Source organism: Marmota marmota, unplaced genomic scaffold (genome assembly GCF_001458135.2).
Source record: "Marmota marmota marmota unplaced genomic scaffold, marMar, whole genome shotgun sequence".
NCBI classification, from domain to species: Eukaryota; Metazoa; Chordata; class Mammalia; order Rodentia; family Sciuridae; genus Marmota; species Marmota marmota.
Genome location: NW_026000254.1, coordinates 502746 through 527875, shown reverse-complemented (window position 1 = coordinate 527875; position 25130 = coordinate 502746). Strand labels below are relative to the sequence as shown.

Genomic DNA, 25130 nt, shown 5'->3' with positions numbered 1-25130 from the left:
ATACAGGACAGTACTAAAAATGATTTGGGGGCAATATTATAGGATACTGCAGATAATTGGCAATGCTTTGGGGTATTGGAGTCATCCTCTTTAGCCTTCTCTGTCTTGGCCCAAGCTCTGTGGCTGTCCTTGTACTTATTGCTACACCCTTACTAAGATATCAACTGCTAGAAAAGGTAGAAGGATATTCATATTGTAAGGTAACTGTGTTCCCAGGGTCTCCATATCTTTCCTCCTTCACCTGTCCTATGTACTACTCTTTTTTTTTCTCTCTTGTCTCCAGGAAGTTGCCTGTCGAAAGGAGGAAGAGGAACGAAAAGCTCGGGAAAAGCAAGAAGAGGAAGAAGCTAAATGTCTAGAAAAGTTCCAGGATGCTGACCCATTGGAGCAAGATGAGCTCCACACATTTACAGATACCATGTTGCCAGGCTGCTTCCACCTTCTTGATGAGCTGCCAGACACAGTGTATCGTGTGTGTGATCTGATCATGACAGCCATCAAACGTAATGGAGCAGACTATCGTGACATGATTCTGAAGCAAGTAGTCAATCAGGTGAGCTCTCAAGGGACCAGAAGAAACAAGTATGTGAAATAATTTTCCTGCCATCTAACAACCCGAGTTCTGGAAATCCAGGATTTCTGCAATCTAAATATGGTTCTATTTGAATTGTTTTGAAAATAATCTTGCTTTTGCCTGAATGTTTCCTACAACTATGAATTTAATTATGTTACCAAAATAGCTTTGGGAAAATTAAAACTTTTTCTAGTTGTCTCTTGGGTTCATCTAAACAGTCCAAAATGTGTTTCACTCTTGAACCAAGTTAATTGTGCCCCCTCCTCACAAATAAGTGTCTTTTTCTTCCTATTCAGCCACCATATCCTTTCCCCTACCTGGCTTTTTTTTTCTTTTTAGAGAATGTTTTCCCTCATTATAAAATATATGCTAATTGTAGAAGTAGGGTAAGAAATAAATTATCCTAAATCCCCATACCCAGAGATAGCCAGTTAATGTTTTCATTATATTTCCTTTATTATTTTAATCAGCATATATATTTAAATCATTAAAATTTTTGTATGATTTCTAATTCTAGAATCAGGGGGAAAACTCAAAATTGGAAAACTTTTTGAACTATATAACTTTAAGGCATAAAAACATAAAACTAAAGAAAAACTGCATAAGATATTTTCACAGAAAGGTTTGGGTTTTTTAATCTGTATCAAGAGCTTAACAAATGATTTTAAGGAAACTTAAAACCTTAATAGATTAAGGAGTAGACTAAAACCAAATTAAAATTTCTTAGCATTGCGAGGTTTTTTTTATGATAATTCTGGGAGGGTTATTATGAAAGCTTATTGATAAGAGTATAAATTGGTATGACCTTTTTGTTATTGACTTTATGCCCCAAGAATATTTTAAACATTGATTTCCTTTAACTTAGAATGTAGGCATCTTAAAATTAAGCCCTTGTGCTGACTACATCACATTTTCTTAGACATTAAATCCCTGTGGTAAATAAGTTACTATTTATTTACTTTTCCTCGGTTAACATTTTGGGGGTGGAGGGAGTATTTTAAAAGATTGAGGGTGTTTTCACAAACCTCGCTTCTTTGCATAACTTGGACACTTTTCTGCTTTTCTAGGTATGGGAAGCTGCTGATGTATTGATCAAAGCTGCTCTTCCCCTAACAACAAGTGACACAAAAACTGTGTCAGAGTGGATCAGTCAGATGGCCACCTTGCCCCAGGCCTCCAATTTGGCTACTAGAATCTTGCTTTTAACGCTACTTTTTGAGGTAAGATTTAGTTCTTTCAGGCCCTATAATCCATTCATTAAAAAATTATCAAACAACCACCACACAAGACATCAAAGGAGAAGTATAAGCTATGATACCTGCTTCTCATGAACCCAGCTCCTGAGAATTAAGTGTGCATGGTTAAGAACAAAATAAAACTATTCTGTGGATACATAAATTGTATCATTAGGTTTTTTTGTGAGTTTAGGAAGGACATACTACACATTACTTATAGACAGTATGAGAAGGTCTTCAGAGAATAAGTCTTAATTAGTTGAATCAACAGATTGTGGGGTGGTAGTTTAAAAGATGAATATTTAAATGATTATCATACTTGAGTCATGGACTATTTTTGCTTCTCTTAGGAAACCTAACTGGCAGCAGCATTAGTGTGATAGACTATGGAAATTAGATGTTGTCAGTATTAATAGGTATTAGGTAGTCAGACTAGTCTATCCTTTCCCTACCCTGGCTAGTCAGCAGATTATTTGAGTTAAGAGAATGATTTGGTCAAGACACATTATTATTCCAATAAACACAGAAAGTCCTTAGGAAGCAGTGACCTTGAACACCTGGTTCTTCATTTGTAACTCATCATGTTTTGATAGCAACCTGAACTCAATGGAATAAACCCTTTGTAGCAACTCAAGAGATACATCCAATATGTATTAAGTTCTCATGGGTCTTTGTGTTCTAAATAGGTAGTTGTGAGAAAGGTTTCAAAACACTGAATGTAACATTTAAGTCACTCATGGGTCCCTATCTATAAAGAATCACAGGTAAAGTCTTGTATTTTCTTCTAATCCGTTTCCTGTCCATTTAAACAATTTAGATAAGTGTATGTAGACAGTTTTGTCCAACATTGTAATTATAACTTCTCCCATATCATACATACATTATTGTATGTTTTCAATGTTCTTGGTTTGTTTAAATAGTCACTTTTTGTTGGACATTATTTCATCTTCCTTAGAGATGGGCATAGTGGCCCACACATAATCCCAATAACTCAGGAGGCTAAGGCAGGAGAATGGCAAGGTGTCCTCAGCAACTTGGTGAGACTCTGTGTCAAAATAAAATTTAGGACTTGGGATAGATTTTAGTTAGTATAGAACCCTTGGATTCAATCCCCAGTAACACAAACATAAAAAAATATTATAAAGCTTATCTGCGAATCAAAAGCTTTAAAGGTAGTCAAGAAGCTGGGGTTGTATCTCAGTAGCAGAATGCTTGCCTAGTATGTGTGAGTACTGGGTTTGATCCCAAGCACCACATATAAAGAAGTAAAATAAAGGCACACTGTCTATCTATAACTACAATATTTTTTTTAGAAAAAGTCATAGCCAAGACTACACAGTCTACATGACAGTCCCTAATGATGTTAATAACCATTTCCATATTTTGCACATATAAAGATGCTAAAGATTATGTTGGAATATATTATATGGGGGAGGGGAGTTGTTTGATCATCATAATTATTCTAGAGATATAAATTATGGCCCCTTTGAACCATGAGAAAACCAAAGCCTAGAGAATGTAAGTAATTCATCTCAGATTATCAAACTGATAAGTGCTAAAAGGTTGAATTTGAGTTCCGTAAATTCTGTTTTATATGATGCTAGTTGTTGGTACTGGTTGGAAATTTGTTTGTCTTTTTTTCCCCCTTTGATGAATCAATCAGGAGTTGAAGCTACCTTGTGCTTGGGTTGTTGAATCAAGTGGCATCCTTAATGTCCTAATTAAGCTCTTGGAAGTAGTTCAGCCCTGCCTACAGGCTGCCAAGGAACAAAAGGAGGTCCAGACCCCAAAGTGAGTGATCCTGTATCTATCTTGGTTTCATTCTGTTCCCCTTAGGTATTGGCCCATTGATCTCAAGGCCTAAATCCAGCACTCTTCTGGGGCATATATGGGGCAAATCTTGAGTACTTTTATGACATGCCTGATGAAGACAGATTTTTCCCAGTGTGCAACAGATTTCTGGCTTGCCCAAAACAAATCATCTCTCCCTTTTAGGTGGATCACTCCAGTGTTGCTCCTGATTGATTTCTATGAAAAGACAGCCATCTCCTCAAAAAGGAGAGCTCAGATGACTAAGGTGTGTGATACATAGTGTCTTGTAGTGGAAAGGATAGTTTTACCTTGAAGCAAGAGTAGACCAGAAGGGAATATAAGAGAGTAGTGAAGGATATAAAGATCTCTGACCAAGGTTTAAATCTTGGGGAATCTTCTCTTCTAAATGGGGAGTTAGAATTGTTTTCTTAGGGAGCTGCTTACTAAGGGCCTCAAACTTTTTGTGGAAATGGCTCTTATGATACCTGAAGAACTGAGCAATCAACAATGTAACTGAGTAACCAAAAGCAAATGCTCCTTATTTGAAAATTATTACATGCCACATTATGTTTCTAACTTCTTAGAAACAAAATTGTTGTTCCAATACATCCCAAAGGAGCATTCTTTTTGTGAGGGAAACAAAAGGAAAATAAAGGTGGAGGTTTATTTGCCTACAGAGATGTTAGACAATGAGAGGGTAAATTAATATGAAAACCCTGCCTGTTTTCAGAATTTATTAAATGTCCAGTGTGTTTCTTTTTCCTGGCTTAGTGTTAACAGTGAGCACTGATAAAGTTACTGTTTCTGGTAATAGTCAACCATGAAGGAAATACAAAGAAAGTTTGTATTTTATATTTAGTACCTGCAGTCCAACAGCAACAACTGGCGCTGGTTTGATGACCGCTCTGGGCGTTGGTGTAGTTACAGTGCAAGCAACAACAGCACTATTGACTCTGCCTGGAAGTCTGGAGAGACAAGTGTGCGATTCACTGCAGGCCGAAGAAGATACACTGTCCAGTTCACTACTATGGTGCAGGTAAAGTTTATTGAAAAGGGGATTATATTGGGTATGCCTTTTGCTTCCTCTGAAGCAGCATTAAGGAGTAGAAGTAACACTTCTAATTTGGATATAGTTTTCAGAGAAGTGAGTCTTAAACTCTATTGATTATATCATTGGTCTGTGGCAGTTTGATGCTGTCTTTCCTGAAAATTATTTTTTGAATGTTTAATCAAAGGTTAGAGAGTGGTAATGGATGGTTTCTGTTCTATTGGGATGGAAGTTTAGAATTCATTAAAGGGCCTGTGTTTAACTCTTTACCTCTGGGAACCTTTGTGTTTTCTCTCTATAAATTATGGGATAAATTGCCAAGGTTCCTTCCTATTGTAGCATTTTACCTGGAATGTCTCCCTTCCATACACCTTTATAATTCCTTTTTGTTGTTGTTGTTTTAATGGGGTCTTGCTATTTTGTCCATGTTTGACTCAAACTCGGCTCAAGTGATCCTCCTGCCTTAGCCTCCAGAGTTACTAGAACTACAGGCATGTGCTACCACAGTTAGTGAGATTTTTTTTTTAATCTGTTTGAATTTTTAGGTTAATGAAGAAACTGGAAACCGACGACCTGTGATGCTGACTCTCCTCAGGGTACCACGGCTGAATAAAAATTCAAAAAACAGCAGTGGGCAGGAATTAGAGAAAACACTGGAAGAAAGCAAAGAAATGGACATCAAACGTAAAGAAAATAAAGTCAACGGTATGGAATTTTCATTTTGAATATTTTAAGGAGCGTTTTGTTATTTTGGGGTTTTTGTTTTAAGCTAAAACTGGGGTGGCTTTTGTGACTTAAGGTCTGGTCAATTTCATTGCAAGTGATACTCTATCATGTTGCTTAACAAAAGATACATAGTTCTCCCTTATGTATGTATTTTCATCCTACCTAAGAATTGGTGTTTGCTGTGCTTCTCCTAATAGGATCTAAGTTCTTGGCTGGTTACTTCAGAGGGAGAGGTGTTGAAACAAACATCAAGTTAAACTGTCTAAACTTTTATTTTTCCATTTGTAGAAACCCCCTTGGCCCTAGAGAATACAAATACTGAAAAAGAAACAAGCCTAGAAGAAACAAAAATTGGGGAGATCTTGATCCAAGGCCTAACAGAAGATATGGTGACTGTTTTAATCCGGGCCTGTGTGAGCATGCTGGGAGTACCTGTGGACCCAGACACTTTGCACGCCACCCTTCGCCTCTGCCTAAGGCTAACCCGGGACCACAAATATGCCATGATGTTTGCAGAGCTGAAGAGTACCCGCATGATCTTGAATTTAACCCAGAGCTCAGGCTTCAATGGGTTTACTCCCCTGGTCACTCTTCTCTTAAGACACATCATTGAGGATCCATGCACTCTCCGTCACACTATGGAAAAAGTGAGTCCTTTTGGTGTCAGATGCTGCTTTACCTCATACCTTTGGTCTCCTTGGTCTCAGAACCTGCTTTTGATTCCTCATAGGGTATATAATTGGCTGGATATATTGCATATATTTTTTTACCCTCCCAAGGTCATGCCTTGAAATTCATTGTAGGAATGCCTGTGAGTTATTCTCCCAAGAATCTGTTTTCAAAATATTGTATTTTGGTGTATAAAAGTAAAGTTTTTTTGAATGTTTATGATTTGCCAGGCACTGTGATAGGCATTTTTTAAAAACCTATTGTGCAGATCAGAAAATAAGTTTGTATGTTTTAGGAGATTTATAAAGCAGTAGAAGAAATGACAAAGTAAGAATAAGAATGAAAAAAATAAAATGTTTGGAACATCAACATTAAGACAACAGCAGAGAGGTGGGAGACAAATATCTTACTAGTAAAGCTTTTCCTCTCTGTACTTTATAAAATACTCTGTCCTCTTGGTAATTCTTTGTCAGTAGTCATCATATGACTGTGAACAGATTTCATTTTCATTTCACTGTCTTGGGATAATGTTTCCCACGCTGATAAATAGTTAAAATACGCATTTTTGAACCTAGCTTTGTATTTGGGACACGGGGAACAAGAAGAGATAAGTTGTAGTTTTAACACATCAAATTAGCAAAGCACAAATGCTTCATAATATTCATTGTAGGTACAGGTGTAAAGAAATAGCCATACTCTTATTTTTGGTGCCATTGGAAATTGGTGCAGCCACATTGGAAGGCAGTTTGATGCTGTCAGTGTAATATATCCTTTGATCTAGAAACTCTAAATAAAGAGTTTTTTGAAGACTAACATTGACTATGCCAACAAGTGCATAAGAATGTTCTCTGTGGACTTGCTTATAATGTCAAGAAACTAGAGATCAAATGTCCTGCAGTAGAAAACTAGATAAATAAATTATGGTTAAAGAAATGAAAATTATAATTATGACCAGATGGGCAGAACATAAGGGCCATAATGTCATAAAGAGCATGGGTCATTTTGTTTTTTTAAAAAAAGGTCTTACCGTATCAAAAGATGACTGTCACAATGGCACATACCTGTAATCCCAGTGACCCAGAAGGCTCACAAGTTGGAGGCCAGTCTGAGCAATTTAGGAAGACCCTGTCTCAAAAATAAAAAGAACCTGGGATTTTAGCTCCATGGTAAAAGGGCCCCTGGGTTCAGTCCCCAGTACCCTCTAAAAGACATCAAAAAGATGTTTATCTTTGTGAAAATCTTTTCACAAAGGAATAGATAATAAGAAGTACTTTTATTTTCTTCATACACTCCATGGCTGACAAGTAATTTTACTAGAAGAGCAAAATCATGGCTATGTCCAAGCCCTATGCTGTCAAAGCAAACAATCTGTAGTTTGATATGTCCTATACCGTCATTATTTTCTCAGACTGGTTGACTTTAGGCATAAAGAAAGCATTTGATTTTTGTTCTTATACACTAAGTGGTTATCAGTGTTGTATACTTGAACCATTCTTGTTTAAAATTCCAATAGCATTTGGAGAGGCTAGGAGCTGACACTTAAATGTGGAAGCAATGTGGGATTTATTGTCTAGACCCATCTTCTAATTTCTGTAAAAGATCACATGCACTCTGATCTAAGAATTGGTAGTTTTGAGATGTATTGTAACTTTGTATTTTTTAATTGAAGGGATGGGTTGGACCAAGTATATCATTATCTCTAAAATCTAAAGCTATCCACTGTTTTGAGCCAGAGCTTGTTTTGTATTTTAGTCTTTGTTAACCCTTCCATGGCTATAGTTGTATTTTAAGAAAGTGGCATTTAGTCAGCAGTGTTTCTCCGTGTCTTTGCTAGGTTGTTCGCTCAGCAGCTACAAGTGGAGCTGGAAGCACTACCTCTGGTGTTGTGTCTGGCAGCCTTGGCTCCCGGGAGATCAACTACATCCTTCGTGTCCTTGGGCCAGCTGCATGCCGCAATCCAGACATATTCACAGAAGTGGCCAACTGCTGTATACGCATTGCCCTTCCAGCCCCTCGAGGTTCAGGAACTGGTGAGTTTAATTTGTTTCTGGCCTTTGAAACACTAACATCTGTGGCCTGGTATAATTCCAGAGATTTTTCTATGAAGAGATCTATAACTTAGAAAAATGTTGGAATATTGGCTGGTTGGTCATTTCAGTCAGTCAATTCAATAGGTAATTAAGTAGCTTCTCTGGACCCTGTAATAATCCCTTTTAGAAATATAAAGGACTCATTCACTCTAGTCTTTGCTTTGAAAGGGGAGAGGCTAGGCACTGGAAGCTTTGTGGAACAATAGAGCTTACCTATAGTTTATTTGTAAATAAAATGATAATTAAACATGAAGCGGATATGGACTGCAGTTGGAAGTTTGCAATCTCAGCTGTGTATTCCTGCCAAAAGGCTATAGCTTGTATTTCATTATCATGGAAAAAATTATATGAATGCATGTTGTGTATTGTTCTATAAACCAACTGACTCAGACTCTTTGAAAAATATTAATTTCATGAAAAGGGAAAAAATGCAAGCATCTCTTTAAGATAAGAGGAGGCTAGAGCAATTATAGCCACCATCACTTTGATTGTGTTCTGTATTCAGATAAAGGAGGTTTGGGAAAAACTGAATAATATGTAGTGGATAATATGGTTGTTTCCTGTGTGTTACAACAGTATTGTACTTAATAGGAGAATATTCTTGATCTTAGGAAGTGCGTATAGGCATATTTAAGGGTAATCGAACAGTAGTATGTGGATGTTTATTTTACTGTCCTTTGAAATTTTCCACTGTTTTATGGGATTGTATTTTTAATAAAAAGTTTAGAAAGGGCTAATTATTTGGGGAGCCCTAGCTATGTACTTGGCCCCAAACTGAGCATTTCTCATGCATGTTTCATTTAACAAAATTTAAAAATAAAAAACATGAGGTTTGTTGAAGAAAGAGAACTACGTTTCAAAATAGAATTTCTTTAACTCTAAAGCCTATACTCCTCTATTCTTTGGAATTTAGGGAAGGCCAAAACCAGATTTTGTAGTATACTACTTGAACAGTGGTTGAAAATGCCCCCCTTTCCCTAACTTGTATAGTATCCAAGCCATCTTTTGACTCTTTCTTTGTTGCCAGCCTAGTTTAGGTGCTGTTTCACTATTAACTGATTTTTTTTCCTCTCATTTTGGCTTAGCTTCAGATGATGAATTTGAGAATCTTAGAATTAAAGGCCCTAATGCTGTACAACTGGTGAAGACAACTCCTTTGAAGCCTTCCTCTCTGCCTGTTATTCCTGATACAATTAAGGAAGTGATCTATGATATGCTGAATGCTCTGGCTGCATACCATGCTCCAGAGGAAGGTATGTGATTAGCCTACCTCAAGATGTTCACTCGGCACTTTTAAGATATATTGTTTTGCCTGAGTCATTTCAACCAAGTCATGGCTTAGTCTGGGTATATATGCTTAGTCTGGGTATCAAGATGAAGAAGACACAGGGCATATCTCTAAAGAAACTGATATAATATCTGTAAATATAGTGTTGAGAGATATTAGGGTATTGAGTCCTGTGGTAAAGCAGCTGACTCTGTGAGAGTAAGCAAAGTAAGAAAGTTTCTTAGAATAAGTCAGTTCTGACAGGAGAATGAAGAGATTGCCAAAGGTTCATTGTGTGAGAGTACAAAGATTTTTAAAAAGATAATTGCCCAGGTGTGGTGACACACAACTGTACTCTTAGCTACTTAGGAGGTTGAGGCAGAAGGATTTCAAGTTTCTTAAGGCCATCCTCAGCAACTTAGCAAGGCCCTAAAGCAACTCAGTGAGACCCTGTCTTTAAATTAAAAATAAAAAGGTCTGGAGAAGTAGTTCAGTAATAAAGTGCCCCTGGTTTCAATCCCCAGTACTGCAATCAGTCAATCAGTGGAGATTATAGCATCATGTGAGCAGATTGAAAATTTAAAAACCAGGAATTCTCTAATGTTTTCATATTAAAAAGCAAAACATCTTTATTGCCCAAAGAGCTAGGGCCAACATTAGAGGGTATGGCATGGCTTCCTCACTTTTGAGACCACCATTCCAATCCACCTTTTTTCCTAGTTAAGAGGCTACATATAATTCATGTAGGCACTTAGAAAAGCATGAATGACTTGCTTAGAACCCAGGGTTCTGTTCTAATCAGGTCCTTCTGGTTTCTATTTAGGATATACTTAAATGAGATGTCTACAGAATTGCTCAAAATTTATTAATATTGCCTATAGTAAATTTTTAAAATCTGAGACTTTTCTTTGCTTTTCATCCTTACAACATTCTGAACTCTTTAAGAAGAGTTCCTTGCTTCTCTTATCACCACAGAACCTTTACCCAATCTCATATTTATTTATTTTTTATGTGGTGCCAAGGATCAAACCCAGTGCCTCACATGTTAGGCAAGCACTTTACCACTGAGCTACAACCCCAGCTCCCCAGGTGTTTATTTAGGCTTGGTAGTGACATCTGAGGAAAGTGAAGAGCCTAAGTAAATTGTCTGTGATCATGAGACTAGTGAGTATTAGAATGAGGATATTAGTCAACCAAGCTCTTATATAGTCGTACATTGCTTAATGACAGGGATACATTATGAGAAATGTGTTTTTGTTGTACAAACACCATATACTTGCACAGATCTAGATGTTAAAGCCTACTACACACCTAGACAATAAAACAGGTGTTTTTTCTGCTTTTCTAGCAGACAAATCTGATCCTAAACCTGGGGCTATGACCCAGGAGGTTGGCCAGCTTCTGCAAGATATGGGTGATGATGTATACCAGCAGTACCGGTCACTTACTCGTCAGAGCAGTGACTTTGATACACAGTCTGGGTTTTCCTTAAATGTAAGTCAATTCCAACTGCCTTCTATCTTCTCTTTTTCCATTGCCTGTACACAGAATTTAGAGTTATGCCAGGGGAATTTCAAAAGTATTGATTATGATACATTTATAAATTACCTGTTGCCTAAAAATGAAGATTGAAGTCTTCCTTCCTTGGCTTTCCCTGCTTAGATTGGAATGTTCCCTGAGTCTCTTCCCCCTTTTCTTACTCCTAATCTCCCAGTCACTATAATGACAGCTTCCCACAGAGTGTATTGTAGAGGGGAAATGTAGTTAAAATGTTAGCCAAAGAGAATCTGTAGCATTTGCAAATGATACCCTGGAAAGGAGTCCTGTCATTTGGGGACAACTGTCTTTGAATTTCATGATAGCTCAGGAATTTTCTTCTTCCACAGAGTCAGGTCTTTGCTGCAGATGGTGCCTCAGCTGAGACTTCTGCATCTGGGACTTCCCAAGGAGAGGGTAATGGTTTCCTTTCCTCCCTCTCATGTTATTATTTCTTGAGAAGGCATTTTGAAGATACTGTGGGTGTCCTGGGCAGAGGGTAGGCGAATACAGGTGTAACTCTCAGATTGTCTTGTCTAAGTGAACTTTGTCAAGGATGCACTCAGTGTTTAGTTAAAAATATATCTATATACTAAAGTAATGGGACTATAATTTCCATTACCTGTTAATGGTTGCTGTGGTAAGATCCTTCAGTTTTACTCTTTAAATCAGCCCCTTACTTTTTTTGGTTGTTTTCATAAGCTGACTTTGATGCTTATGATACCATTCTAGCCATATACTATTTGTGGTGGATACCTGCCTTATGATAATGTCAGGAAAGTTAAGATCTCCTAAGGCCTAATTTAGGAGATATTTTCCTTAATATCATAACTAGTCCCTAGAGATAAATTTAAAAGTAAGTCAAATAATTAGTGTATTGTGGTTGATTCATTTTAGTAGGCTTACTACCCATGTGAAATATATAGTATGGGTGATGATGAGAGTCAAGGGAAATATCCATGCCCACTATGCAGGCAAACTCTAATAGATTACAAAATAAATCCCTGCACTTTAAGAAGTTGGTCTAAAGAGGGAGACTTACACAAATTGTAATGCAAGATAACTGCTGGAGGGGCATTCTTAGATAAGGCATAGTGGGCGTGCAAGTTCTTCATGTATCTAGATAATTTATAGAAGTCAGCATTCAAGCTGAACTAGATAAATGTGTTCCAGGAAGACAAAAGGGAAGGAAGAAATGAAATAGGGTACAAGGCATTTTGGGAGAACTATTAGTGCACTATTGCTAGAACATAAAATTATAAGCATAGGGAAATGGTGAGGGACATATTAACAGTTGGGCAAATCCTCCTTGGTGTACTATGTCTACATGCCAAGTCTGAGACCAGAGTCATCCTGGTTCTTTGTCCTTCAACCACAGTGTGACAAAAGTGTCTAGTGACGTAAACTGGAAGAGAACTTGTATTCTAAGTCTTGACTTTGCATTATTCCAGTGTGGAGTTGAACCAATGTTTGGTTCTTTCTCAGGAGCTTCAACTCCAGAGGAGTCTCGAGATGGGAAGAAAGATAAAGAAGGGGACCGGGCCTCTGAGGAAGCCAAGCAGAAAGGCAAGGGCAGCAAACCTTTAATGCCTACCTCCACTATCCTTCGTCTTCTGGCAGAGTTGGTGAGGTCCTATGTTGGTATTGCTACCCTGATTGCCAACTACAGCTACACCGTGGGCCAGTCTGAGCTAATAAAAGAGGTAATGTTTCCAGTTTTTGCTTAAGCTGTTATACTCCCATTACCTAGGTACCTTACTATACATTGGGCACTTTGCTAAAGACCCCTGCATGCTGAATGGTTGTGCAATGATGAATAAGTCAGAGTTAGGCGTCTTTTCCCTGTGATGTGGAGCCATTAGGGTCACTATCGACAATGATCTGATGTGACTCGTTCTGTTGGAAATCTCTTGGCCTACAGTGTCTCCATTGCAAAGGGTAAGGCTGAATTCAGAGAGACCAGTTAGGGATCTGATATAGTAATCCAGTAATACATGATTTTGGTGAAGCTGGTGGAAAATGAATGAGTTAAAGAGATATTTTAAAGGTAAAAATGAATAAGAATTGGATTTGGAAGTATGAAGGAAGAAGTTCTTGTTTTTTTATTATTTAATTTGATGGTCATCTGATAAGAGCACAGAAGGGGGAAAGTTGAGAAGAAAATATAGAATTTGAGAGATACTTGGTACATCTAAATAAATGCATTGGGGCTGGGGATGTGGCTCAAGTGGTAGCGCGCTTGTCTGGCATGCGTGAGGCCCAGGTTCGATCCTCAGCACCACATCCCAACAAAGATGTTGTGTCTGCCAATAACTAAAAAAATAAATATTAAAAAAAAAAGGGACACTCAGAAACAGAACAAATGGGGAGTTAGGAAACATTTCCGTGTTGTTTTAAATAAATAAATAAATAAATAGATGCATTGACTGAATCAAATATATAAAAAATATAGGACTTTCATGTGTATTTACACATGTGCAAAAATACCAGATGTGCTAGCAATATTGGTTATAAAAATACAGAAAACATCTAAATGTCTATCATAGAGCTATGGAAGAGAATGAAGTCATATTTTATATGTCCCAATATGGAATTGTCTTCAGGTTAGTAGGCACTTTGAAAAAGTATATCGTGTTACCATATATGTTAAGTGAGTGTCCCGGGATTTTTTTCCATATAGGGGGTCTCATTTTGTGGGTCACACATCATATTTTATGGTTTGTAAATGAAGATTCTGAGGATGTGCAAGGGCACTTGCATGTGAAAACAGCTCCATTTTTTAAAAATTTTTTTTTAGTTGCAGATGGACATAATACTTTTATGTACTCATGTATGTATGTATGTATGTATGTATGTATTTATTTATTTGTTATTTGTATGTGGTGCTGAGGATCAAACCCATCACCTCACACGTGTAAGACAAGTGCTCTACTACTGAGCTACAACTCCAGCCCCGCAGCTCCATTTTAAAAACCATTTTTACCTCAATCCATGTTAGAAATACACAGATCCTAAGTGAGTGATCAGTTAATTTTTTCCTGCAAACTGTCACCCAAGTAAATAATGCAAACTCCCAGAGACTTCTCAAACACACAGTGGTTTTGCACTTTATATAAATGTAATATTATTATGTGAATTCTTCCTTTTGAGATTTCTTTTGCTTAATGCATTGGCAAGATTCACTTTTGTGTATAGTTAGAATTTCTTTTCATTACTGTTTAGAAATCCATTGTGTGAATGTACCATCATTGTTGTTCCAACCTACTGTTAATAAACAGTTGGGTAGATTTCTCTTTGGAGCTATCACAGACAGGGCTAGTATAAGCATTCTTATACAAGTTGGTGAATATATAGAAACATCTCTGTTGGGTGGTATGTATGACTATGAGCAGAATTGCCAAGCTCTTGAGCGCTCATTTGTTAAACTTTAGCAGATGGTGCCAGAAGTTTTCCAGGGTGGTTGTATCAACTTATTTTATCACCAGCAGCATATGGAAGTTGTGATTGTTTCGCCTCCATGCTAACCCTTGGTATTTTTTCATTTTACTCATTTTAGCAGGATTATAGTGGTATTATGGTTAAAATTTGCAGTTTTCTCTTGTCCATCTTTTTGTGTGTTTATTGGCCAATTTGGATATTCTCTTATGGGAAGTGTCTATTGAAGTCTTTTTTGTTTCTTTGAGATGAGGTCTTAGGTGTGTTGCCCAGGCTGGCTTCAAACTCCTGGGCACAAGTGATTTTTCCCAGCCTCCTAAGTAGCTGGGAGTACAGACATGTGCCACTATGCCAGGTTTCTTTTATTCTTGTTTTCTATAATGTTCTTTGTATTTTCTGGATATAAGTCTTTTGTGGCATTCACATTAAATATATACACTAGGCTTTATTTTAAAGCCTTTTACACATTTATACCACTTGTAGTCATAGTTTATAATAGTTTGACCTATTAGTTATAAATGTCTTTAGTTGTTAAGTATTTTGTATAAAATGTGTCCAGTCACCTATTGATACTGGTTATCTTTAGATATAGTAAATACCATTGAGGGCTGGGGTTGTGGCTCAATGGTAGAGCACTTACCTAGCATGTGTGAAGCCCTGGGTTCAATTCTCAGCACCACATATAAGTAAATAAAATAAATGTCCATTGACGACTAAAAAAAATGATAAAAAATAAATACAAATGATAGTCCTCTTCACCACAGTGGTAGATTATTGGTATTTTCTCTAATATAGGAAAGAAAGCTTTCAAATATTCCCAAGGTTACACTACACAGTAGCATGGCTGAAACCAGAACCCACATCTGGTTCTAAAGCTGTGTGCTTTCTAGTTGTTCATATTACTTTCCCAAACTGTAAAGCTTTTTCTAGTGTTTACTGTAACCTGACTGCTTTCATTCAGAAAGCAGTTTTAACTTTGTATTTTATTGGAAATTAATTTTTATTTCTGATATTATTGTTCTAAGCTCACTTGATCCAATTTTACATACTCTAAAATTCTTCATCATGTTTTCTTAATTGAGGCAAAGTTCACATGAAATTGACCATTTTAAAGTGTGCAGTTGAGGGGCTAGGGTTGTGGCTCAGCAGTAGAGCGCTCGCCTCGCACATGCGAGGCCCTAGGTTCAATCCTCAGAACCACATAAACATAAATAAATAAAATAAAGATTAAAGTATGCAGTTGAGTGGCATTTAGTACATTTAAAGTGTTGTGCAGCCATCACCTTCATATAGTTCCCAAATCTGCTTGAGTGACGATAGAACTTAATTGCTTCCTAAGATAAGAATTATTAGAACAGAAATTAGAGAAAAAGAAAAGACCTTGGCCTAATTTAACTTCCCCTGGTTTTGATCCTTCTTTGCTACTTTAGGTAAACCTGCATTAAATAATTTTACATATCTATGTCTGTTGGCTACACTATCTCTCACTCAGCTCTTGGTAGTTTGTAGCACAGGGTTCCAGGCACATTGCAGATGTCAGTAAATATAATTTAATTTTGGAGGAATTATAGCCCTTCAATTAAATCAAGAGTTGAATTCTTGTCCCTTGACTAACTTTTTAGTGCAAACCACTTTTCTTTGGGCCTCGGACGACCCATCTATCAGATAGGGAAGTATTTAGTGTGTCCTGGTTCGTTTTATAGGTTTTGTTGTGAATAATTCCACTAAATATGCATAATAATATTAAGAAGTATCAGTGATATCTATGTAATGATATCTACATGAAGTTTTGGAAGTTTTTAATAAAGCTCCCAAAGCTTTGTCATTGGTTTGCTACTTTCCAAGCTTGTACCTTTGGGCCTTGGTTTCCATATATAAGGTGGGCCTGATGATCACACCTTGAATGACTTGAAGGAAAACTTCAGTGTTTCTACCCTGTTGCTGTGCAAGTTGTGTGAAATAATTGTGCTTATTAGTAAATGTCACAATTAATGACTTTTCAGGACTGCAGTGTGCTAGCTTTTGTTCTGGACCACCTCCTCCCACATACCCAGAATGCAGAAGACAAGGACACACCTGCCCTGGCCCGACTGTTTCTTGCAAGCTTGGCTGCTGCAGGGAGTGGCACAGATGCCCAGGTGGCCCTAGTGAATGAAGTTAAGGCAGCCCTGGGACGGGCACTGGCTATGGCTGAGAGTACAGAAAAGCATGCAAGGTAAAACCTATACCTGACCTAGTGCTAATAACCAAAAGCATTCCCTTATTCCATTCTTGGTCCAGGAATTCCTTGCACTTGAACAAGAGTTCTGGTCATACTGGCATCATATACTTTGGTCCATTCTAATAATTTTGGTACTTCAAATACCTACCTAGAGCACTGATTATATTTGGAGGAATTGGGCAAACAACATAGACAAACCAAAGGGGTGTTTTCATTTTATTGCTAGGGTCTTCAGGAAAGATATTAAGCAGGTTCTTTAGTTCTATTTAATTTAAATATGCTTTATTCTTAAATAAAATTATGAATGCTGATGCCCAGAGAGTGAATTCTTACTTCTTTAGATATTATTTTCACAAAAGATACAAGAGGGTTATCTGAGACAATTAGGCATGGTTTAAGAATAGGATATTATTCACATGATAGAGATATAATACTTTTTTCCTAGGCTTCAGGCAGTGATGTGTATCATCAGTACTATCATGGAGTCCTGCCCCTCCACCTCCAGCTTCTATAGCAGTGCCACAGCCAAGACTCAGCACAATGGCATGAACAACATCATTCGACTCTTCCTGAAGAAAGGGCTGGTTAATGACCTCGCCAGAGTGCCTCATAGCCTGGACCTGTCCAGGTAAAGTCATTTGTCAGCCCCAGGTTTTTGCCTTGTTGACCTCATCCATATAAGTGGCAAGGAGGCAGTTTGTGGTGGTAAAACTTTGGATGTAAATAGGAAACCCACATTCTTTGTATTTTGACTTTGAACAAGGCAAAGGCACTTGCCATTCTGTATACCTTTGTTATCTCTACAAACTCAGGAGTTGGACTATGTTAGTGATGATTTTTTTCCCTCCACTTTATAACTAATCTTTTATAATAAGAACATTATATGTGTATTATGAGAAATACAGATCATCAAAAATAAGTACATAGACACTGTTCCAGCACCCAGATACCACCATTATCTTATTAGATATCTTTCCATGTTTTTTGTTTTTGTCGCAAACATAATGTATTTTGTGCTAAAATGATATTATACTATAAATGCTCTTGTGTGGTATGAGGGTGTTTATTCTAATACAGCTCCTAATTGTTTCAGTTTTTTATTTTGTTGTTGTTCATGATCCTAACTTAAGTAACCAGACCAGCTTTCCTACAGAAGGTTTTACCTACTAGACTTGGTCCAGTTGCTTCCTTGCATTAGAGTTTAAAGTTATTATTTTACTCCTTGATATTTTCTATAAACTTGCAATTAAATGTAGAGACTTTTTTTGAGCAATTTAAATCTTTCTTCCTAGAAAGTATATCTTAGGTGACTTATAATACTTCACCTAACTATATACTTAGGTGAAGTATTATATCCCATATTGTGTTATGGGGAATCATGGTCTCTTTGAACTTGCCATTAGCAATCCTTTTAAGGCTGACCACTAAATTAATGACAATCATCATTTTATTCCTTCTAGTTTATTTGCTAGGCATTTTTCTGTGAGATAGCCCTGAAGAGAAAGTTTGGTTACCTGAAATATAGTTCCTCCTGATACAAACTAATTTTAAGTTTTTTTTCTAGCTTTCTGTTTGCTAAATAGTATTAAAGACTCATGAATTTTTGTCAGTTTTAAAAACAAATGACTGGATTCTTTAGTTCACTTCCGTCATTCTTTACTTGCCCAAATGATTAAACTTTTGGCCTGTGGGACACTTTCAAGGCCATCTTTAGCTTTTTGATACAAACCCATTAATTTTTTGTGACAATTAAAAATTCCAAACTCATCTGGGTTGGGGCTCAGTGATTAAAAAATTATTTGCATAGCATGTATGAAGCAAAGGAGTGGGATATAAAAAATTCAAACTCACAGTACTATGGTGAACACAATGTATCTACCTGTATTAACCAATGCATTTTGCTCCATTTGCTTTACTACTACTTTCATCCCCTTTCAGACTTCAATCATTAAGAATTAGTTACAGGGGCTGGAGTTGTGGCTCAGTGGTAAAGCACTTGCCTGGCATGTGTGAGGCCCTGGGTTTGATCCTCAGCACCATAAATAAATAAATAAATGGTCCATTTACAACTTGTGTGTGTGTGTGTGTGTGTGTGTGTGTGTGTTTTAAGAATTAGTTACAAACAACATGGTTCTTTACCTCCGGACACTTAAGCAAATGTCTTTTAAGAGCAAACAATATCTTACTTGGCTAGAATTCCATTATTATATCCTAGAAATTTACCATTAATATAATATTCTATTTATTTTATATTTTAAATACCCCTAATGTTTTAATTATGTATTATAGCCAGGAGGAGAATGTTTTAAACCAGGATTAAGTGAGAATCACAGTTTGGTTCAGGTTAAACATTTTTTGGCAAAAATACTTCATAGATGATATTTACTCTTCTTAGCTCACATCAGGAAATATATGATATATTTTGTCCCATTATTGTTGATGCTAAATTTGTTCACATAGTGTGGTGTGTATTGGATTTCTGCTTTGTAATCATTTGTGAGGTGGTATTCTGAGATCATGAGAATAGTAAATACTCTCCACCCTGAAGATTTTTAATTTAATAGTTCTTTGATATAGGTGATCCTTGCTAGCTCATTTACATTACTGGCCATACCACTGATTTTCTGATTGGTTCTTATTTTTCAACTGGCATTCTTCTGTAATAAAAGAACCCCCTACTCCCACTTTTGTTTACCTGACAATATAGACTTTTTAATTGCTACCGTTATTCTCTTTGATACTCAGATTGGTCCCCCTGATAATAATCCCATTAAACCCTCTCCACCCCATGCCACTGCTTTAGTTTTGGTGCTGGGGCTTAAACCCTGGCCTCATGCATACTGTGTTGCCCAAGCTGGCCTTGATCTTGCCTCAGCCTCCACTGTTAATTTTTTTTCGGTACTGGAGATTGAACTTAGGGCCTTGCACATGCTAGGCAAGCCCTCTACCACTGAGCTAGATCCCCAGCCCTCCATTCATTTTTGAAAACCAATGAGATCCCAGGATTACCTTTTGCCTTCTATGCCCTGTCCCTGGGATCAGTTATTCTAATGAGCCTTGGTTCCTTTTTAATGTTGTTGGGATCAGAGGACTCTACTAGGGATCATGCATACACACACGTGTATACATCTATGTGTATGATATAAAAGAGATTAAAAACATAACTGCTCATTTTGGTGGGCACTTGCTTGGCCTCACATGCCTTATTACACTTAGAAATCATTTTACACTACAGTTCCAATGACACTTGCTAAATCCTAGAATGCCCTATATAGTTTGAAATCCACAGGACTTAAAACTTATATCATGTTCCTTTGAAACCTTTTAATATTTGGTTACTAAATGCTGGGTTTTGGCAAAACATTCTCCTCCTAATGCAAATCCTGGGTCTAAGAAGTGGTTTGCTGCTTGCATGTGTTCGTATATGTAGAATATTTTCTGGCTTCTAGTCAAGAATTTGTTCCTCACATGATTACCACAGCCCTATGAAATACAGCATTGATTTAACCCTTGCTTTGGGGATGGGTTCTTTTGAAGACCTTAAGTCAAACTTTTTTCCTTCTAAATAATAAATAAAATATTAGTTCTTTGAGCTCATGCCCCTTTCTCTCCTAGTAGCTTCTATTGTGGGAACCTTAGTGGGCTTTGCAAAAAGACACCTAGTATTTCTGTTCTCAGTGTATCACTTTATCTTCCTTTACTCAGCCCCAACATGGCCAACACAGTCAATGCTGCTTTGAAGCCTTTGGAAACACTTTCCCGCATTGTGAACCAGCCCAGTAGCCTTTTTGGCAGCAAGAGTGCTTCTAGCAAGAGCAAGACTGAACAGGATGCCCAAGGAGCTTCGCAGGACTCTAATAGCAACCAGCAAGACCCAGGTAGGGAATCAGTCAATGGCCTGGAGAACTGGATGGGTGGGAATTTGTAGTTGCTTTCCGGGCATGGGGATTACAGCTGTTCTGGCTTGGTGTTGTTTCCCTGGGAACTTGCTGGCCTTCCAGAGATCTGTCATAGTGGTGTGGGAATCTGCCCCACAAAGAATTCCTTCAAATTGCAGCCTTGTTTGGCTATCCTCACACGTAGCCTTGTCTTTTCCTTTGTCACCCATTCGTTTATTCTCTGAGAATTTGTAAACTTGCCCGAGGAAGGGACCTTATTGTCTTCATGCTTGCCTCGTGGTGCCCAGCACATAGGCACCCTTTGATTATTTTGCTGGTTGGTTGATTGTTTCAGGCGAGCCTGGGGAAGCAGAAGTGCAGGAGGAGGATCATGATGTCACTCAGACAGAGGTGGCAGATGGGGATATCATGGATGGGGAGGCTGAAACCGACTCAGTGGTGATTGCTGGGCAGCCTGAGGTGCTCAGTTCACAAGAGATGCAGGTAGGGAGGCAGATCATACAGCATTCCCTGTTGCGGCGCTGAACCAAACCCCCAGGTGGTGTGGGTGGGTGAGTACTTTAGATCCTCGCCTCAATGCTGTCTGCTTTGCAGAGGAGCACAGATGATATGCTTAGTAGATGCTCAGCAAATGTGTTTGAATTGTATTAAAGGAGGGATGGGGGCAGGGCCAAGGCGCCATGTACTATGAAATGGTATAGATCCCAAGCAGAAAACTTAGGCACAGGTGAAATGTTGATGTAGAAAGCTGGCCTGAGGGCTTTGGGCCCAGGGTCTTTGATTTACTTGGCTCTGGTGATTAATGGAAGCTCCTTAACACCATTTTATGCCATAGCACCAGCTCTTGCTGGGCCATTAAAATGGTCTTCTACGGACCCTATAGAGAAAGCATTGTAATTTCTGGAGCTGGTAGCAATGGGTAAAAAAACTGGGCCTATGGTCCTTAGCTGCTGGCTCTAAGGAGATCTGCATGTATTCCTGGACAGTCTAAAGACTAACCTGGTATCAAGCTAACTGGGATGGACCCATTTGATGGACAGTCTGAGTGTGGATTGGCAGCATGTGGTAGTTTCTGTGCTATTTGCACCAAGTGTGTGGTTTTTATGTAACCTCCTCCGTCACACATTATCCTAGAAATGTACGCTCCCTTGCTGGCTTTTATTAGGGTTTCGGTGCTAGCACAATGATAGACTTGTGTGTATCCATATGTATGTTCTATTTCTCTCCAGGTTGAGAATGAGCTGGAGGACCTGATAGATGAGTTGCTTGAGAGGGATGGCGGATCTGGGAACAGTACAATTATAGGTGAGAGCCCCAGAACTGAGTATAGCCTCTTCCTTTGCCTCAGTCTCTCTTGGGAGGACCCTTTTTCTCATCATCTGCTTGCTCAGCTCTGCCTAAGGGCTCATAGCCAGCCTAGATTGCTGCTTGTCTTGATGTTGATGGTCTTACAGATGAGAAATTCACAAGCCATCTACAGGCCTGTGGCAGGTCTGAAGCATTGCCTGTGTGGGGGAGGTGGTGGGGGTAACCATCAGTATAGATGATAACATCAGGCACATCAAAAGAGTGTTTATTCATGGAGGCCTAGAGGAGGCTGTAGGGTGAGAAAAGTGCTTTCCTTTCAGTTCTTCAGTGAAGTCCAGGGGCTTTCTGCCTCAGTAATATTAAAAAAAAATGTGATCATCCCCTAAGGGTGGCCCTTTTTAAATCTCAGAGGGAAAGTGGCTAAGGTACCTTACTGTCACCTGGCTTTGAGGGTGTATGTGTTGTCTTTATTTTACTGATCAAAGAAAGGAAATCAAAGGAAAAATGGAAGTAGACATGTATTCTGAAATTTTACAAAGCTTTTTCACACCCAGTATTCTTTGTGGTTTCACAATTAGTGGGATTGGCAAGACAGATGTGATCATCCCATTTTACAGATGAGGAAACTGAGACTCAGACAGGTAAAGTGACTGGCCAAGCTCACCTAGCTAGTTGACAGAGAATCCAGGTCTTGTCCCTCATCAAAAAAAAAAAAAAATGGATATCTGCTAGGTGTACATAGCTACTTAGGCGCACCCAATCTGGAAAGGGAAGTCCTCTGTTGTTCAGTGAAGGCTCTGCTCTGTAACCTTCAGTGAGCAGAAGTGGAGAGGATGAATCACAAGAGGACGTGCTGATGGATGAAGCTCCTTCCAACCTCAGCCAAGCTTCCACCTTGCAGGCCAACAGAGAAGGTGAGAGTGCCGAGGCCAGAAAGGCCTCCCTTCTTGCCCTGCACGTCTGGCAGACACTACACTAGGGTTTTCCTGGAGGCAGCTGCCCACATGTGCAGAATAAGGAAGCATCTGTCTGCATGCGCTGACATACACCATCCACTTTATCCTCAGCCAGTTTTTCAAATAACATGTTACTACTGCTTGCCCAAAGTTTATCACTTCTTACTTGGTTCGCTTTCTTCTCACCCACCTGCTGTCATCGCTCCAGATTCCCTCTTACCAACAGGATGCAGTCAGTAGCAAATTAGGGCTGGAAAGGAAAGGGGGCACCAGCAGACTTGGCCAAGTCCTAGACCGTGGCTCCTCAAGCACCAGCCTGGTGCCAGCCTCCACAGTCAGCCACCCTGCTCAGCGTGTTGATGCATTGATTGGCACTCTCAGGAAATCGGGGATGGCTCACTAAGTCTGTACATCACCCCAGATCTGATTCTTCCTCTCCTAGAGTCAGATACCCCATCGCCTTCCCACTCAGTCTGCCGGCCTGCACAGTAGCCTGTTTTCTAGCTACTCAGTTTAGTCCTCCAATGTGCTCCCTTTGTTTTAGATTCCATGAATATCCTGGACCCTGAGGATGAGGAGGAGCACACTCAGGAAGAGGACAGCAGTGGCAGTAACGAGGATGAGGATGATAGTCAGGATGAAGAGGAGGAGGAGGAGGAAGATGAGGAAGATGATCAGGTGAGGGGGGACTGTGTTTGGGTTGGTTCAGATGACCTCTTCCATGGGAACAGAGAACTGCAGAAAACCAACAGTCTGGGTTGCTAACTAGCCTCAGCGCCTCCCTCCCTCATGTGCACATGTGGCCAATGACACCAGGCTTCAGAAAACCCTTACCTCCAGCAATTCTCCATCTCCTATTTTCCCTTAAGGAGGATGATGAAGGTGAAGAGGGAGATGAAGACGATGACGACGATGGCTCTGAGATGGAATTGGATGAGGATTACCCAGATATGAACGCTTCTCCCTTGGTCCGATTTGAGCGCTTTGACCGGGAGGATGATCTCATCATTGAGTTTGACAACATGTTCTCCAGTGCTAGTAAGATACAGGGGCTCAGCTGGGTTTTCTCTCTTGATTCTTATACCCTTCTCTAGGGTAAGCCAAGCAGTGAACCAAAGCAGCTATTGATCTGATACCAACAGCACTCTTTTCCTATGCTGACTTCCTGGGGCAAGGGATATCTGAATCCATCTCTCTCAATAGCGTATTTCACAAGAAGGAATAGCAAGAGGCTGCTTTTGTTTGCTCCACCTCAGTAAACAGGCAGCCATTTTGGAGCCTGGACAACTTGATGATTTACTTGATTAAAAAATGAAACCAAAGCTGACTGCATCAGGCACCCGAATGCACGCTACACTGGATAGGGCAATCAATAATCTTTTTTTCTCTAACCCTGGATCTTGAGGGTTTGGATGGAACACCTTTGAGCTTGGAATTGGGGAATGGATTTGAACATTCGCTCTGTTCATCAAGGATGCATCTTTTCAGGGAAGAGAATGAATCTCTTCCCTCCTCCCCCATCAACGTCAAAATTCCCTTTTAGCATCAAGTTAGATAGTCAAGTTCTTAGACTCAAGCTGTCTTGATAGGACAGGTCTTGACCTCAAAGCACAAACATAATATAGCAGAAAACACTGGACTGGTCTGGTCTGTTGTCTTGGCCAAGTAATCTCTTACCTCTTTGAGCCTCAGTTTATCACCTGTAAATGAAAAGTATGAAAAGGAAAAAAAATTGGATTGGATTGATAATATTCGAGATATCATCTATGATGGTGTTTGAATTTTTGTGATTTTCATCGGTCTTATAGTTGAGCCTCTGTCCATTCAGCAAATTGGACAGATATTTGAGGTGTGCCTGCTGTGTCCTAGGTACCGGGGATAAAGCAGTAAAGAAGAAAGCAATCCTTGGCCCTTATAGGAGCTTATGGTCTATTAGGAATTATAAGTACAGGCATTACATTGTAACATGGTAAGAAAGAAAGCACAGAGTACAGGACTATCCAACCCAGTCTATCAAAGTGAGACTTCACAGAGAAAGTGACATTTTAGGCAAGAAGTAAAAGCAGATGAGGGAGAGGAAGGAGTCTTCAAGATGAAGGGAGCAGCATGTGTCTGAGGGTCCTAGAAGCATTACTGTGGCTGTAATTTGGAGAGTGAATTGGGAGAAGTTACAATTTAGGAGGCTGTTGCAGTATCTAGATGAGAGATGATTGTATAAGCTATGGTAGTATCAGTGTTTGTAGATCAGGTGGTGTGGGAATGAGGGAGAAAGGACAAAGCTCAGGTTTCCGTGTGAGGAAGTAAGGCCCAGGAGACATGGTTCTGCTTGAACAATCATGGAAGAAATTTCTTTT

The 25130-nt window shown here is 38.9% G+C and overlaps 1 protein-coding gene across 1 annotated transcript in view; it reads left to right on the top strand.

Moving 5' to 3' along the window:
* The window catches only part of Huwe1 (HECT, UBA and WWE domain containing E3 ubiquitin protein ligase 1), a 146043-nt gene that overhangs the window by 97033 nt on the left and 23880 nt on the right, over positions 1 to 25130 (top strand). Inside the window, exons 33-52 of the mRNA XM_048796695.1 lie at positions 284 to 553; positions 1642 to 1794; positions 3473 to 3600; positions 3805 to 3886; positions 4481 to 4657; positions 5215 to 5374; positions 5684 to 6042; positions 7899 to 8094; positions 9240 to 9407; positions 10770 to 10915; positions 11308 to 11374; positions 12443 to 12660; positions 16396 to 16607; positions 17059 to 17241; positions 20319 to 20491; positions 20847 to 20995; positions 21742 to 21817; positions 22636 to 22734; positions 23321 to 23454; positions 23646 to 23814. Coding sequence (XP_048652652.1) covers positions 284 to 553; positions 1642 to 1794; positions 3473 to 3600; positions 3805 to 3886; positions 4481 to 4657; positions 5215 to 5374; positions 5684 to 6042; positions 7899 to 8094; positions 9240 to 9407; positions 10770 to 10915; positions 11308 to 11374; positions 12443 to 12660; positions 16396 to 16607; positions 17059 to 17241; positions 20319 to 20491; positions 20847 to 20995; positions 21742 to 21817; positions 22636 to 22734; positions 23321 to 23454; positions 23646 to 23814 — 3319 coding nt within the window. The remainder of the gene's footprint in view (positions 1 to 283; positions 554 to 1641; positions 1795 to 3472; positions 3601 to 3804; positions 3887 to 4480; positions 4658 to 5214; positions 5375 to 5683; positions 6043 to 7898; positions 8095 to 9239; positions 9408 to 10769; positions 10916 to 11307; positions 11375 to 12442; positions 12661 to 16395; positions 16608 to 17058; positions 17242 to 20318; positions 20492 to 20846; positions 20996 to 21741; positions 21818 to 22635; positions 22735 to 23320; positions 23455 to 23645; positions 23815 to 25130) is intronic.